At 38.1% G+C, this 18,074-nt stretch overlaps 1 protein-coding gene across 1 annotated transcript in view; it reads left to right on the forward strand.

The window, feature by feature from the left end:
* The first annotated feature begins 11,572 nt into the window (after positions 1-11,572).
* The window catches only part of nradd (neurotrophin receptor associated death domain), a 56,760-nt gene continuing 50,258 nt past the window's right edge, over positions 11,573-18,074 (forward strand). The window contains exon 1 of the mRNA XM_039737131.1: positions 11,573-12,064. Coding sequence (XP_039593065.1) covers positions 12,020-12,064 — 45 coding nt within the window. The 5' untranslated portion in view covers positions 11,573-12,019. The remainder of the gene's footprint in view (positions 12,065-18,074) is intronic.

Genomic DNA, 18,074 nt, shown 5'->3' on the forward strand with positions numbered 1-18,074 from the left:
CCCTAGCCCTTTGGGACATTTGAAAGACAATTGCTTCACTATAATCCACTGAAAACTAGTTCAGTTCCTCCTTCCTCATTGACTTCAATGTAGTTTGTGGAATTTGGTGAAGTTTGCGAACATTTCCATGAATTTGCTGAACTTAAGGTGAAATGAATTCAACAGAGTTTGGTCACCACTATTTGGGTTTTACAATATTGTAGCACCAATATGGATCCCCTTTGCTCTTTAAATGTATCTTTCTGGTGACTCACTGTCCTTAAAAGAACTGCTCGCTTGAAATTCTGCTTGTGACATTGCAGGCTTGCCATTTTTTATGAGCTACTCTTCTACTGGCTCTGAAGCTTCTTAATTACATCATAGAATGCTAGGTTATTCTACTGGTGACTCATCCCTGGGTTATGCAACGTGTAGCCCTCCCTTTAACGTCTCTGTCCCTAGTGACCACTTCCAAATCCTTGAAATGGCAAGGTGGTCTTTGTTTCCATTGCAGTCATGTGGCCAGTGACAAAAGCACATTAACAGGGGTCTTGAGCACTTTATTGTCAGGCAGCACATCAGGGATGTTGAGATGTTGGTAGCAGAGGTGTTAAATGCTGCACTTCACTGTGGTGATCTGTCAGTAATAAGTGAGTAGGTGAACCTCCTTGTGTGCAGCAGCAGATGTTCCAGTCTCTGAATTGTCATCGCAAATGGTGTTCCAGGTCTGGATCTTAGCTTTGAGACCCTCATTTCATTAGTGCTCTGTAATGCCTCTATGATCTGCCTTGTCCTTTGCCTTCACAGTTTTACCACTGGACTTATTTTACAAGGCTCCCCTAGGGTCAGTGACAGCTTGATCTACCACACTTTTCCTTACATTCATGAATAGGAAGCTCTGCTAGCAACTGCTTGCTGTTGCTGTCAACAACACTCCAGATCCCAGATCTCAACCTCGAAACTCTCCAATAACTCTTTAAAGGAGCCAAGCAGGTTCATTGTGGTCTCTGCATCACTCTGCACTTCCTAAAAATTTTAGAATACGTCTTATGCTCATCCTGCTCTGACAACAATGGAGCACTGTCAAATTGGATCTTCTTTGCTCTTTACATGGCTCTTTTAGGTGACTTTCTATCCATAAAATGACTGCTTACCTAAATGAAATTCTGTGTGTGAAATTACAGGCATATTTTATAAGCACCTCCGCCATGGACTCTGAAGTACCTTATTTATATTATATAATGGCAACTCATTTTGTTGGTGAGTCATCCCTGACCGATGAAACTTGTCAGCACTTTTACATTATGTAAACTGCTTTGTGTGTTGTGTAGAGAAAAGTGTGTGTATTTGGATGGGTTTGGATTCAACCTGAGTAAAATCAGGCAACTTGGCAGAAGTATCACAGGGCATCTACCATGTTACTGTCCTAATAATTGTGGAAAGCACTGTAGATTAAGAGGTGGCATGATTGAATTGCTCAAAATTATGAAGGGAATTAGTACAGTGGACTCCAGCTGTTACTTCAAGGACAAGAATATGGTGACACTGAAAGAAACTAGTTAAGAGCAAATTTGTGCAAATGTTAGCACGTTTTCCTTAGCACAGAGAACCATTGACATAGACAGCAGGACTTTTTGGCGTTTAAGAATTCAGCTTGATGGCATTTTGGAGTTGGTTATGTGAATAGGATTGACAAGCTCTGTTAGTCTGAATGGCCAGCTTTCCTTAAAATTGTTCGAAATGTTCTAATATTGTAGAAAACAAGTCAGCAGTGGGCACTACGCCAGAAATCTTCAGATATTCCTGGCTCCAGCTTGCGGAATGGGGTGTGGCTAAACATGGGTCTAGTAAAGTTAAATGTTTAACTCCACCCACAACTCACATCACATCCCATTCAGCATGCTGGTAGTGACATTTGCCAGGCTGCAGAGACTGTAAGCACAATACAACTAAGTCACACTATGGTAAAGATTAGAGTTGTGAGATCGTTATCTGACTCAAATAATGGCGACTATCAAGTAAACTAAGTTGTTTAAACATGTAATTTTCCATCATTTGTGTGAAGGTCATGAATTTATTGACTACCATGGATCTTAGCAGGACTCAAACATGTGACATCTATGAATTACAGTCAGAATTAAATATTTAACCCTGCCTATGTTTAGGCACAATCTAATCTGCATGCTGCAACGAAGACCTTCTCAAAATTTGGTACATTCTAGTTCTATGACTTTACCACTAGGGGACCACACTGACTTCCTTTTTGAAGCATCAGATAAAGTTTATTTTGTCATTTTGTGCATGTAGTCCATTTTTGTCTTTTTCATGTGTTGAAAGGAATGCAGGAAAAACTTTTTTTGACATAGATTTCTGCCTCACACCTGGCTAATTACCTCTGCCAAACCAACACTGTTACAGTATTGTAATAAGGGTGCCATTAATTGACCTTACAAATGGAGAGCAGGTTAAAAACATTGTTTGTTTTATTTGGATGCATGGATGAATTGAATTCATAAAGATGGGGGTGGTGATAAGACAAGTAACACAAGTACACTTCAAACAGTTTTGATCTCACTGTCGACACTTGGCAGCTCAACTGGGCAGCCTGACACAGGTCAGTACAGACTTTGATAACTTCCCCTTGTATCCCAGAATGCATGAGGAGCATTCACGCTATTGGTTCATCGCAATTCAACAAGCACTCCAGTTCATCTAGTTCTTCAAAGGCAGGATCGAGTGCAGACATAAAAGTCCCCCATGAGCTACTTTGCATTATGCGGCTGGGTAATTGCTTCCATATATTAACAATTCTTTTAGGAAAAAAGCTTGTCTTCTAACGTCTGCATGTAGCAGCCAGGCATCCTGTGAGCCTTTGTAATTGCTTTTGTACTGTCTGGATGCTGATAGCAGGAAAACCTCTGTGTCTCACCCGATCATTTTCTTTATTAGGGAAAAGCGGAAACTGTAATTGTTTCCAATGCTGTTCTGTTCTGAGTGAGAATGTGCTGATTTCAGCTTGGGCTTTGAATACCAAAAAAAGATGCAGTGGCAGACCTAGATGGGTTTATAAAGTTTAAAGATAACAAAATGTGACATAATTAAGGAAAATCTTAGAGGACTGTAGTGTGCTCAGCTTGTTGTACAATCTGTATCAGATTATGCCTGGTTTTCAGGTCATTCCTTCGTTCTCTTTTCACTTTTCCCCTTGCAAAATAACTTTTCTAGGAATCATTTGTACAGTTTCATAAGCTGCCTCTGCACATTTAATTGCAATGCCTTATTTAGCAGATATTTGTGTAAGGTGCCTGAGAAAGCAATTAAGTTGGCTGTTTTTGAAGAATGACCACATGACTACATGGCTATTCACACTTTTGTCTTCTTGGTGTCCTTCCTTTCATTCACTTTCTGAACCTACCTTTTCTATTACAGGGTTTGTAGTACTAGGTTGTTGTACCGTGTTAGCCATTATGAATGTAGAGAAAAGCCAAGCAAAATGACACCTTTTATTGGCTAACTAAAAAGATTACAGTATGCAAGCTTTTGAGGCAACTCAGGCCCCTTCTTCAGGCAAGATGTAATGTATTACAGGGTTTGTAAGCAATGGGTGTCAGGCAGGAAACAACAAAAACATTGGGATGGGGAATGAAATTGAAGTGGCAGGGCAAACTCCATTGGGAGGATGTATACAATTCACACAGATTGTGAATAAATTAGAGAGTAACCCAAGTTCCTGATACCGTGAGTCGATAGCCATACATTTAAATCTCATCATTCATTCTTAGGGTGAACTAAGTGGCTTTCCTCAAACATAGTAGACTGCATATAGTGCCTTGTTTTCAAGTTCTACATAACAATATAAACCAGAGTCAATTTTAGAAGGATCGGACATGTCTTGTACCCAGGGCTGTGCTTCTAGAATTATATAATTGATATTAGCATGTTTGAAAATAACACATGTGAGCTACAAGAACACAATACAGAAATGGCACTAACCCACTATGTAAATTAGCATTCTAATACCCTCTGATGAAAGGAAATTCATCAGTAAGTATATATACAGTAGTTTGACTGAAGTGCAGACTTTGACACCTTCTGTTACATAGACTGGAAACCAATGTTGGCCTCTCAGATACATTCATTATGTTTTTTATGTCATATTAGCCAAATCGATTTAAGCACATGCAGAAATGTTTTTACAGTATTCTATCATTAAATTCTGAAGTTAAATATGGTGTCCTGCAGGGCTCTGTTCTCAGACCTTTACTATTCTCACTTTATATACTTCCATTACCAACTATCATTAGAAAACAACATTTATTTTTCACATGTATGGAGGCAATACACAGCAATACCTTTCTTTTAGATCAAATTAAGTTTCCCCAATGACACCCTTATTTCTGTCAGTCAGTTAAAACAGTGGATGGAATAGAACTACTTGTCTCTGAATGCAGAAAAAATATAAATGTTACTTACTGGGGGGAAATAATACAAACCGAAACAATATGGTGTCACTTTTTAGCTCAGCTGAACTAATCATTAGTTTTACTGAATTAGAACACATCTTATGCATTAATTATCTCCAGCATCAGTATGTCTTTAAAAACACACATTCCAAATCTATCTAAAACATGTTTTTTCCATGTTTAAAAATATTGGAAAATAAACATGATTTCAAAGTGTGGAGGACACTGAGAAATTAGTTCATACATTTATTTCCCTTTGGACCAACTAGTGCAATGCATTATTCACAGGCTGTTCAAATCATTCTGTAGGTATCTTTCAGTTAATTCAAAATGCTGGTGCAAGAATAATTACAAGAACTTGAAAGCATGAACACATAACTTCAGTTCTCAAGTCTTTACACTGGATTCCAGTTAAGCCTACAGTTGTCTTCAGAATCCTCCTTCTTACATATAAAGACTTAAATGGTCAAGGCCCTGCTTACTTACCTGAACTTATCATTACTTAATGATAAACCAAATTGCACATTAAGATCTTGAGATGCTGGCCTATTACAGATTACAAGAATTAATTAAAAAAGAAGGAGGTAGAGCTTTTAGCTACAGGATACCAATTATGTTGAATGCTCTGTGTGCTTCTGCCTGAGCTTTTAAATTCAGGCTGAAGACTCGCTGCTTTTGTACATCATACCCTGTGCATGCTGAATCTGTGTCTGCTAGTCAATTGTACAGAAATAGAAGTAATACGGTAATTATAACCTGTCACTAAACCTCATCTGTTCTGCTTCTCTTCTTGATATCCTGCCATGCCACTTGGTGCCACTGCTCTACTTCCAAACTATTTTTCTATGCATGGAAAGACATCTGAGGTATTGGGAGACTTGAAATCAGTGGATGGAAAGGTTATGTTATCATATCAGGTGGATCAGCACAGGCTCTACTGTTGATAACCCAGGGTGGGGTGGGCATCCAGCTGGCTGAGGTCTCCAAGACAGGGACTATGTTTGACTTTGACTTTCTCTCCTCCAGTTGACCATGCACCTCCCAGAGATGTATATTCTAGAGGTCTACTGCTGACTGGAGCTTTTGACTTTCTTTCATCCTTTGTCAAGAGACCCTACTTTAACAATTAATTAATGGACTGATATTTCTGGACTCCATTTATATTAACTAGTTTCAAGCACTTTGTTTGCTGTCTGTATAAACAAATCTGTGTCATCATGTGTACTATTTATGCAGTTACTAGTTAATGAATATTGTATTTAAATTGTACATGAGATCTTGTCATAGTACTCTACAGTATACCTGCATTCACTGAAGAGTGCTATACAAAAATAAACTGAATTGAATAAATAGGTGGGCACTGACAAATACTTTAAAAGTGACATAAAGATTTTTCCAGGGACAATGAATCCAGGCTAGCTACTGAGAGAGACAGAAAGTATGGGACATGAACGGGAAGATGAATAATGCTTCCTGAAGATAGTAAAATAGGGGAAGGACACCCCACCAATACATAGAGCAAAGCATGTGGTACACAGACACTCTAAATAGCTGAGTTTTTGATTTAATATCATTCACTATGCTTCTGTCGTGCTTTTCATTTGGATCATCTGGGAGAAATTAGGTGACCTCAGAGAAATTACTTAGGAAAAATTAGGTAAATGGGACTGATAAGCTTGTTGATCTGAATGGCCTGTTATCATCAAAATTCTTCTAATGCTAATTTTTTAATTTAATAATTACTTTACTGCTGATAACTTCAGTCCTTTGGGGAATTTATATCCTTAGGTGATTGCTTTGAGAGCACAGACATCAACTGGACACTGAGAGTCTGCTAACAATGAAAACACACATTCACTGAGGCTATCTTGAACAGAGACTCCTCTCTTCCAATGGTCTTCTGCTATTATATGTGACGGTATTGTGCACAAAGATAACTAACATGAACAATGGCAAAATATTAGAATATCTCTCCTTCATGTTGTTGTTAAGTTCATCCATCCATTTTCTAACCCACTGAATCCAAACACAAGGGTCTGCTGGAGCCAATCCCAGGGCACAAGGCAGGAACCAATTCTGGGCAGGGTGCCAACCCACCACAGGACACACACAAACACCAAGGCCAATTTAGAATCGCCAATCCACCTAACCAGCATGTCTTTGGACTGTGGGAGGAAACGGAGCACCCAGAGGAAACCCACGCAGACACGGGGAGAACATGCAAACTCTACGCAGGGAGGATCCAGGAAGCAAACCCAGATGTCCTAACATGGATGCAGCAGCGCTACCCCTGCGCCACCGTGCCGCCCTTGCCAAGTTCTAATAACATATTAAAGCTAGCACAGTTGACAAAATAACACAACAAAAATTGCCTACATATTTTAGTCAATGCTTGGTATAATTGCTCTTTTTTAATTAGCATCTCATGGAGTCCACTCGAAGAGCAATAACTTCAATAAAACGTTTCCAATAAGAGGATCTGTCTTTCATGTGACCTCAAAGAAATTCTGACCGTCTCCTTTCCTCAGATCTGTTCCCCCTCAGTGACATTTAAGATCACGGCTTTGTTTTGGTCCCACCATAGCATTGATGTATTATTTCAGCTCATATTTTGAGCTTAATCTTCCAAAAACTTGTCTTCTCTCTTTGCCCATTTTGGTCTTCAATTAACTTCTTTTGGACTATTGACTTGTAGCATGGTTTACTTTTGGGTGGCACAGTGGTGCAGTGATAGCACTGCTGCCTCACAGTTAGGAGACCTGGGTTTGCTTCCTGGGTCCTCCCTGCGTGGAATTTGCATGTTCTCCCTGTGTCTGCGTCGGTTTCCTCCCAAAGACATGCAGGTTAGGTGGATTGGTGATTCTAAATTGGTGTTTGTGTGTGTCCTGCAGTGGGTTGGCACCCTGCCTGGGATGTGACCCTGTGTTTGGATTCAGCGGGTTGGAAAATGGATGGTTCACTTTTAGTTCAGGAAAATATGTCAGACACATAGTCTCACAATGTCTTCTAGAATAATTTGGTGTGATGTGAAAGCTACAGTGCCTTCAGAAGGTGAAGGGGTCTGAATACTTTTTGAACACACTGTATGGGAGACTCCATGATAGTAAAGTGTCCAAACTCCTGTGACACCTAAGCAAGCTCAGTCTTAAATCCCAACCCTTACCACTCTCCATCACCCTGATAGGACTGACAGTTTGTCTGGAGTTCATTTTAACTGAAAGTAAGTGTTTTATATTCAGATATAATGTTTTGGATTACAAACTGATGACTCCACTCTGACTCATCTATTCAGAGCTCATTGTTTCAGAAGTGTAGTGTTTCATTTATTTTGAAAACGTAATCTATACAGCTACAAGAGTTCCTGCTGTCTATCCATCCATGTACTGCAGATCAGCCTTTTCCTCATAATCTTTGACATTTACCACCAAGGCCTGCCTTTTCTTGGTGTCATACCCTCACATCTTGGAAAGAATTTCATCACATGACACTCTGTATATTCTCTTTCTAACTAAGATTAACTTTCTTTGCATTTTACCAAAATTGTTCTTCTAAAACTGATAAGCAGTATTATCAATTGGAAGGGTTAAATTAAATATATTAAAACAGAAATAGCAAAGAGTCTGAAATTTTTACAGGTAGAGTCAATAACCTCAAAGTAGCCAAAGGGAATATGAAGGAGTTACTCAGTAATTCATAAATTGTACAGCGAGAAGTGCAACTAGGATTAACAAGAACTGTATGCCCAAACAGGCAAGGTCTAACACTGGGTAACATAATCATACTGTACATGGATCCTTTTCATTCTGATACATTGTTAATGAATTTGTGAGGAAAAAATAAGACAAAAACCTGGTAAGAGACAACAACTATATTTCTTACTCTAGCTGTGCTTTTTACTGAGTTTAGACCTGCCGAGAGGTGATGGTCTATATTGGTTGGTTGAGTTAGTATGTTTAATGGAGACAGTGTGGATGGCTATAACATTACTGTTTGCAGCTTTACAGAATTGGTCACGTACACCTCACTGATACCTGCAGTGGTGGATGTCAGAGTGCATTTTGTGTGCTGTAGGGCTCCATGTTGGATTATAAGCAAAATCCAACTTGGCATCATTCGCTCAGCTTTAACAAGGGCAGTGTCAGTTTGAACAAACTAGTGACTGCAATTCTTCTGATCACTTGTGGAGAAGGAAAAACAGACAACTAATCACCACATTATTGTACTGATTGTACTGATAGAAGATAATGGTTCTGAAATGGCACTTTAACTGGCTTGTGTGGTTCCTTGTTGAACCATTATTTGACAAAGAACCATTTCATTCTTGGATGGGTTCTTTTAAATGAAATTGGTTCTTAGGGCTTTACAAATTACTAATTTTGTGGACAAAACAGACATATTATTGCATAGCAGGCTACACAGGAACTTATTCTGTATAATGGTATGCAGCAAGAGTCATTTTAAAATCATCAACCCACTGGTATTTTACAAATCTGTTACATCTATTCATGGCTATTTTTGGAGCCTGTTATGGATCAAAATAAATGAATGCCCTTACTGGATCCTTCATGTGGATGGTTCTTTTGAGAAACAAAAATCCTTCCACTATGGCATTGCTCTGAAGAACCACTTAGCCACCCTTATTGGATACTGGTGATATACTGCATATTGCAAGTAAGAATTTCACTGTAAATATAAATAAATGTAACTACTACTAATGCTACTAGACTCAAAAAAGGACTTGCAAACTCTGCACAAACAGAGACCAGGCCTGCATGTGAATCCGGTTTCATGGAGCTAAAAGGCAGCAAGGCAAACAGCTGTTCCACCATGCTCCCTTATGAGAAAGCCAAGGCATTAGCATTTGTACCTAAAGCCCATATAAGCACAGTTAGCTTGAATTACAGGCTACTGTCTTTGTGGAATTTGCATGTTCTCTTTGTGTCTGCAAGAGTTTACTTCCACATCTTCAAAGGCATCCATATTAATTGGCACAATATAACTGAGTGTTGATGTTTGCATTAGTGGCCTGTCCAGGGATGGTTCTTAGATAAGAGAATAAGAGCTCTGAGAGAATGAGAGGAGGCCATACATACATTGTATCAGACATGTTTGTTTAGTTAATAGCTAAGCTGTACCACTGTCTCATTCAGATACTTCTTAAATGCTGTCAAATGTTTTTACTTCAATTACATGTCTCGTTAGTTTGTTCCAGATTCCCAAAACTCTTTGAGTAAAGTAGTGCTTTATGGCTTCAGTCCTAAAAGCACTCTCCTTAATTTCCACTGGTGTCCTCGAATATATGATGAACTCTTAAGTTGAAAGAATTCTGCTTGGTCTACTTTATCAATGCCTGTGAGAATTTTGAAAATCTGGCTTAGGTCCTCACACAGGCTCCTCTGCTCCAGACTAGAAAAGAATTCCCTGAGTGTGTCACAGTAGGACATGTCCTTAAGTCCTGGGATGCACTTAGTTGCTCCCCTCTGCATAATTCCAAGCCCTGCTATGTCTTTCTTGTAGTATGGTGACCAGATCTGCACAGAATACTCCATATGTGGTCTCACTTGTGAGTTACAGTATATGGTATGAGCATAAAGTCCTTTGATTTATATTCAACAGTTTTTACAATATAACCTAATATTTATTTGGCTTTCTGATTGCTTCTGCACATTGCATAGATAATGTAAGTGTTTTGTCAACATAAACCCGTAATTCCTTTACTGGGGTTGCTTCCATTAGGATAGTGTCAAACATCTTGCATTTATAATACTAATAATAATAATAATAATAATAATACATTTTATTTAATTGACTTTCTGTTTGCCTACAAGTAACACTTTGCATTTTTTAAATGCATTTTCCAAATGCTCATCTAGTTATAAATGTTTGTCCAAGTCTGTCTGAAATGTTCTGCTGCCTCCTCAGTGTCTGCCAATGCTCCAGTTTTAGTAGCATCTGCAAATTTCACAAGTTCACTAGCTACATTGGAATATATGTCATACATGTGAATCAGAAAAAGTAAAAATTCAAGGACAGATCCTGAGGAACTCCAGTGATGACCTCACTCCATCTGGAGTATGCTCCTCTTATTTGTACTCTTTGCCTCCTGTCACTTAACCAACTTAAGATCCAGTTTATAGGTTACCTCTGATGTCTACAGCATCTTGTTTTAGAACTAATCTTCAGTGTGGGACAGTATTAAAGACTTTTTGAAAATCTAAGTAAATTGTGTCATATATGCAGTTGCCTGCCCTTTTCTTGTGCCTGATGATACAGGATTAGGCTATGGCTTCCATGACACTGAACTGAACTAAATCGCTTCAATAATGGATGCTGCTGTTAAAGACCAGACTATCTGTCTAAAGACGATTGACTATTTGCATCTCTGCCTCTTATTTTTTAGTACTGCTTCAGTTAATCTAACTGAATAGTAGAATAACTAACTTGTAATGACTGATTCACATAAATATCTTTTTACTTAAAGGTAGATATTTCATTTCTAAAATAATTTCCTGGTATGTACTGGCCTCCAATGACAATATTCATTTTACTGTACCCATAAACTATGAAAACTAGAAGACACTGTTTCTTATAAAAACAGAAATCAAATTTTATATTACCACATCTGTGTTTTTATTTCCATTTAAAAACGTATGTAGGCATATTTGCCACGAAACTTCTGAATCTGGATGAGATATGCAAGTATGAACTGCTGAACATTTATGCTTAATAAGCGTACTGGATATTAAGTATTGGGGGTAGCATTCAAGTATTATTTGGGGACGTCACTTCACAGAGATGCGCTTATTTGTATTACCCTGGCGAGGCATTTTAATGGAACTGGGGAGGAAGGAAGCTCAAGTTTCCCAAACTCCTGGCTTTTCGCATGCAAAAAAACAAACCCTCTGTAAAATTCCTCCACATTTAATTGAAGTCTTTTTATTAGTTTATTGGCATCTCTAAGCTCCTCAGGTCTTCTGTCTTCTCCTCCTCTCTCCCTCTCTCTCCGTCGTGATTTATTACGTCCGGCGGACCCTCCAATCCGGGGGCGAGGAGAGGCGTCCACGTGACCACTCCTAGGGTTGTGCTACAGCAAGAATTAACCCGTTCAGCTCGCGTTCTGTTTAAAGGGGCCGGCCACAAGGATGCAGATGCGGACAACTGGAAGAGAAGTGCGGTGAACGGTGATCGAGGGAGGGATCCGGAGACAGTAGCAAAAGGAATAAGTTTTTACAGGCGTTTACTTAGTCGGGATAGTACTATTGTCTCCGAATTCGCTTGGCCGACTGGCTTGAAAGGTTTTCTGATTTTGAACTGAGAAGAAACTGCACGATTTGCTCGCCCGCCACTCATGAAGCTCTTGTCTGCCTTTTAAAACGATTGCACTTTATATTTTTGGAAAAGAAAATTATAAACTGAACGATCAAGACATCTGTTATTTTATGTGAGGTTAACAAAATTGGAAGTCATCCGGTAACATCCCCGTACCAGAAAAAGAAACTTTTTAAAGTCTGGCAGAAAAGCCGAGAGCCGGCAAAGTTTCTGGCAGAAAATCAAAGTGTAATAAAAGTGGAGTCGCGATGGATCCGAGGACTATAGCCAGCTGTCTGCTGATTGTTCTTCAGGTGAGGCGAATTCTTATTTCTTTACAAGTATTTCTGGCTCCCCCAAAGGCTGTTTGTTCATTACCATGTTGTAATTGTTACAAAAGGCAAGTTATGAAGGTATCAAAGAATTCAAAGTGACCTCGTGTTTGATACGCTAATTTGTTTTCTGGGCATAATACTTTTAACCTTTATCATTTTGAGCGACCTTATGGATTATGCAACTTGATAAGCTGTACTTGCTCTTTGTAGTACAATTGTTTGTATGCATTATAGATGTGGAGTTCAATCTGGTACGTGGATCTTCAGAGTGTCTGCCAAACAGTCCTGGACACTGAACCAGTAACCAGCGTAGTAGTTAAGGCATTGGACTTCAAACCCTGTGTGACCATGATCAAGTCACTTCACCTGCCCGTGTACCAACTGAGAAAAACTAAAGAAATATAACCAATTTTATCTTTCAAATATTAGAATTCGCCTTGGATAAAGGCGTCAACAAAATAATAATAAGTGATAAATGAGTGCTTTACATTCAAACACAGAAGCATACAATGCAGTATGCCTTGCTGTGTGCTACTCGGACCCTTATATTAAAACGTTGAAGTATTTTACTCTGTTACATTGCAGCATGATTGCTGAAACAAATGCATTTGGCAGAACTATGAAAATCAATACCAAGGAAGTATAGATGATTATTGAAATTACGACGAGTTTCTGAACAGGCGTATTCATATTAAATCTCAGCGACTTTCATATATATATGTATATATGTATATGTATATGTGTGTGTGTGTGTGTGTGTGTGTGTGTGTGTGTGTGTATATATGTGTGTGTATATATATATATATATATATGTGTGTGTATATATATGTGTATATATATATATATGTGTGTGTGTGTGTGTGTATATATATATATATATATATATATATATACACACACAAAGGTTATACTGTATACAAAAAAGGCATGGTGGCGTAATGGTCTGAGCTGCTACCGTACTGTTCCGGAGATGTTGCTTCAATTTCAGGCTAGATCACTCTGTTTTTATATTAATGAGCATATTTGTTTTTTAATTTAATATTATTTCTTTCGTAAATCTTGAAGACAGACATGTTAGTTTGATTGGCGAGGCGACACTAAACTGGCTTCAATTTATTTCAGCTTAAGTATCTGTTGGATCCCTGATGGGTATGTTCTGAACTTCTGCCCTTTCACACATTTTCGTCGGGACAGTATCCGGCGCTTAACCGCCCTAAATTGTAATAAACACATTCCGAAAGTGGATGTTTGGATAACGGATAAAATGCTATTATAATAACTATATTTTAAACACCAGCATTGTATTGGTTTGATCCTTTGCTAAATAACCTTTATCCATGACAAAATATTTTTTGCGTGTTAAAGCGCTTGAGTCTGTTATTCACCTAATTCATTTGAATGAGCCTCTTTATAGTTTAAATAAGCTATTGCGTTAGGTAACACAGGGTGTGCAAACAGGCTGATAAATGTGCCGATTTACTAAGTGTGTTGTTCCTTTTTACGAAGAATATGCATAATATTCTAACCCTATAATATGTCCGGTCACAATTTTGAATATTTACTGGTGGAAGCACATCTCCTTTAACAGTTTTAGGTTTGCAGCTGTATTGTAAATCATTAAATACTGTTATAATACATAATATGCAATAAATTCGTTAGCCAAGCAAAACGGTCTCGATGCGAGTGTGGGTTAAGTGTATAGTGTGGCGTTCCCTCCAGGGATTTATCTCTTGTTTCAAACGTTGCTTCTTTGAACCTGTACTGAGATAAAAGTAGATAACTACATATGTATTTTAATATATGAGACTGCAATGATTTATTTTCTTCAAGCTCTGATACACTTCAAATGCATTGAGCGCAGTGGATCGTTTTAGAAGTGAAGGATTCGTTTATATTTGGAAGGACTTTTTTGCGATTATGTTGTCGGGTTTTTTCCTGATCGTGTTTTATTCGGAGTCCTTTTGAACATCTGAAGTAGAAATCAGGCACTTTGATTAGAACGAAAGGAGCAACTTTCAAACACCCTGTGCTGTAAAAAGAGATACGGAGCCAGATACAAACGTCTGCATCGTCTGAAGTCACCGATTATCACTACTTAGATTTAAAAGATCAGGCGCAAATAGTGTTTTATGTGACGACTGGCAGTTCTGATAACTCCGGTATTGCAGTCTGATCATTTCAGATAGATGAATTATCTTCAGTGGAGTCTCTATTTAGGGAGAAGAGCGGCATGGACTTTATACAAGGTAATCCACGAGCCTTTATTGGGAAAATATGTAAAAGAGATTTGCTGCAAGGTTTTTAAAAGAATGGCGACAAGCTATTGGCAACCTTTTGGTTCAGACCGTTTCGTGTATTTATAATTTTAATTGTTATGCGGGGGGCGAGTGGGTGGAGTGACCGTCGTGTGTATTGGCGTAAAGGACCCTGGAGTTAGCATATTGATGTGAAATTAGAGATTTGGGCTGTATTCTTTTCAAAGGTGACTTCTGCCTCAGTATTCCACAGCTACTCGTGTAACACCCGTCTGGAAAAGCCCTTCAGCTCAATTCAGTCGCAACTTCATGCGACTTAACGTGTGGGTGTGGATGTCGATCCTGCAGAAAAGAGAATGGCTGCAGCTGTGTTGAGTTAGCGCAGAGTGGTGTGGAAGAGATTATACTTTATAACGTATTTCTCCAATGAAACTGGAGCAATACAAAATGGCATCTTATGCTTCAGTGAGTTGCTGACCCTTAACGTTTGCACTTTGTTCATTTATCTGGAGAGACTTAACAGATTACAAAATTTATATGTACATTTATTTAACAGGTTCTACAATATGAACAGTGTGGCATATTCGGAGACGGGCTCAGGGTTACACATTAGACTTCAAATGATAATTATAAATATGGCCAACTCTATAGATACCGTACTAGGGAATTACACAATTTGTATAGGTTTACTTTATTTTCAAATCACTATATGGGAATGGAAGTGGATATCACTGAAATCACAAGGTTTAATGATTCTGGATTCAAATTCTGACACTGCTACTGTCAGGGTGCAGTTTACAAATGATCAATGTGTTTAGGTAAGCTTTTTTTCTTGGTGTGTGTGTCTGTGTGTGTGTGTGTTGCTCTATAATAAACATCCATTCTGTTCTGGAATTAACTTTATAGTCTCTTCTTGCGATCAATAAAGTATCTATCTATCTATCTATCTATCTATCTATCTATCTCCTTTTACTGTTTTACAGACTAATTAATGATGCAGGATCCAAAAGTCAACAGGGATGTCTATGCCAGATAGAAACAGTATTAGGGTTCTGTTGATTTGTGTGTGTGTGCCAATTCAAGATGGCTACAATGACCTGCCTGTCTATGCTGATTATAGATGGTTAAGTATGTGTGTATATTAGAATATATGTTTATTTTTCTCGGCCTGCCTTCTGTCGTGTCTTCTCTTTTATACCCCAGACCCATTCTTGGAGTGTGGTTTTCACTTGTCACGCATATGCAATGATTTATCACAGGCTTTGAAACAGATGCTTCAATGACTCTTGAACTTATTCTAGCCATTTTGAATCAAGAGAGGGTTTTTTGTATGAATAAGGAACAATGATACAAAATTCATCAAATTTTAATTGCTATTAAGTTTCAGTTTACATTTTTTCCCTTTCCTATAGGCATATGTGTTTTCAGTGCCAGGTGATAGTGTCTTTTTAAAAAAAGAAAAAAAGTCAAGTCCACTTTGATTGCTGTGGGTAGATCAATTCTGGTACATCCTAAAATTAATACAATGGGAAAAAAAATCTGTTGTCATAATTAGGAATCTGATATTCTATTGTAATTAATCCCCAGATAACAGAAATTACAGTGGTATTATGAACAGGCTTGTATTTCACACAGTCATCTAAATTTATGAAAATTAAAACCAAAATTACAAAGAAGTCATTAAAAATGGTGCATAGGCAAAAAATATTTTGAAAGTAAATATGATTATTTAGATAAAAATAACTTTGCAACATAAATCTAAAATAGCTTAAACTGTATATGATTCTCCTGATCTAACTTTAGGCTCATACAAATGTGTATGTCTCTGGCCTCTCACTGTTGAGCACATGTCCTTAATTCATTGAATCTATAAATACATAACCATCTGAAATGAAAGTTGGCTCTCATCATGGCAACTGAGGATGAATAAATGCCATGAAAAGGAAGCTTTATAAATTAGCCGGTGAGCTTTATAAATTAGCCGGTGAGTGTTTATTGGATATCGGACATCTCAGTAGACTAGCAGACGGGGTTTTGTTGCTCGATTCCCAGGTTCAGTTCCAGACGGTCATTGTACATTTCTGAGATCTGAGGGGACTGTGTGTCTCTGCTCAGTTATTTCAGATTCTCCTCATAGAAATGCAGTAAGGTTGATACAGCAGCTCTGGAGTTTGCCCTGTTATGGACCACAATTTAACACAGTAGATTCTGCTTTTGCATGGTAGATTGGTTGAATATGACTGTGACCAAGATTTGTTTATATATAAAAATAATACAATGTGATTTACTTAGTATTTAAAGCTGCAGAACACAATGAATGAAACTGTGCCTTATATCCACCAATCCAGTTATCTTTAGAGTGTGGAGCTTGTGAGCTCAGGAGAGAAGAGACAGATGTCATTGGAACAAAACATTATGAATGTTGAGCTTTCAAATTCTCACCCCAAAACAAGTTTGTAAAATATAATGGAATTCCTCAGCTCATATGTCAGCCAGCGCCAAAAAGTGACGCCGAATGTTCAAGACAGTTGCCTTTGACTTTGTGTTATTATTATTAACTACCCACATTACATGTCAAAGACAGGTAATAGAATAAATTTAAAAAAATATTGGATATCTCTTGCCCTAGGTGTACCTTTAGGACTTTTCCTGTCTTGACTGGCACCTCACCTCTTGAGCCTGTTCCCGTAAAGCATGCCTTTCAGATTTTAGCATTTTGAGGGGCCTTGTTCCTGTCTGCTTTTATGTATCCCACCTTTGAAGGTGACTCTCAGCGCACCTCCTACGTCATTACTCATCCTTATGTGTCTCACTCTCTTCCTGTTTCCATCATATTACAAAAGTGAAACTTACCAATCACAAAAAAGCCAAACTGACCAATGGGATTGCTCTGATGGACCAGACATGCAGACCTTCACGTTTTATTATGTAGTAGATAATTTGAGTTTCATCCATCTTCTAAAACCACCTTATCCTGAGCTAGGTTGTAGGTAAGCTAGAGTCCATACCAGCAAGGAAGCAGGACTCCAGTCCATTGCAGGGTGAACACACAAACCCTCACACACCATTTAACTAAAACAGCAGTGTTTGAAAGAACATCAAGAGTAAGAGAGAAGTTACATTTTCACAACAGATGCCATTTACGTGAGAGCTGACCATCAAATTTAAACACAGCAAAAGGTGCCAGGCCAATAAAGACTACATCTTCATTGTTGTAAGTCTTGTTAGAATGTTTTCAGTACACAATGCCAGTAAATCCCAGTTAAAGTATTGATGACCAAGGGTTATATTCTACTTCTTCTGTCAGAATTTAGACTGGTCATGTATTTGTCCATCTTCCTCTTAATACACATTCTTAGGTTAGGTTATCCACTTGTATTTTTCCAAATCTACTTTTTCCACATTGGAAAATGAAAGCATCTTAATAGAAATTTGGGGATAAATCATTTTGTAGAATATTCATACAGGCATTGTAAATGTATCCAATTTTTGAATATTCTGCAATGAAATTCATCCAGGGCTGCACCCAGACTTATTTCTTGATGCTCCTCAGATAGACATTTCTTAGAGTGAATTGGAATGAGAGAAGATTCAATAAATAAATCAATGTATCTGTCAGTATTGCCTCTTGCTATTAAAATAAAAAGGCAAATATAAGGTTCTGCACAGTGTGATATACATTGTGTATGTACAGTATATACATACGTCTTGTAAAACACTTTGAGCTACATCAT

This window comes from Polypterus senegalus, chromosome 15 (assembly GCF_016835505.1).
Source record: "Polypterus senegalus isolate Bchr_013 chromosome 15, ASM1683550v1, whole genome shotgun sequence".
Lineage (NCBI taxonomy): Eukaryota > Metazoa > Chordata > Cladistia > Polypteriformes > Polypteridae > Polypterus > Polypterus senegalus.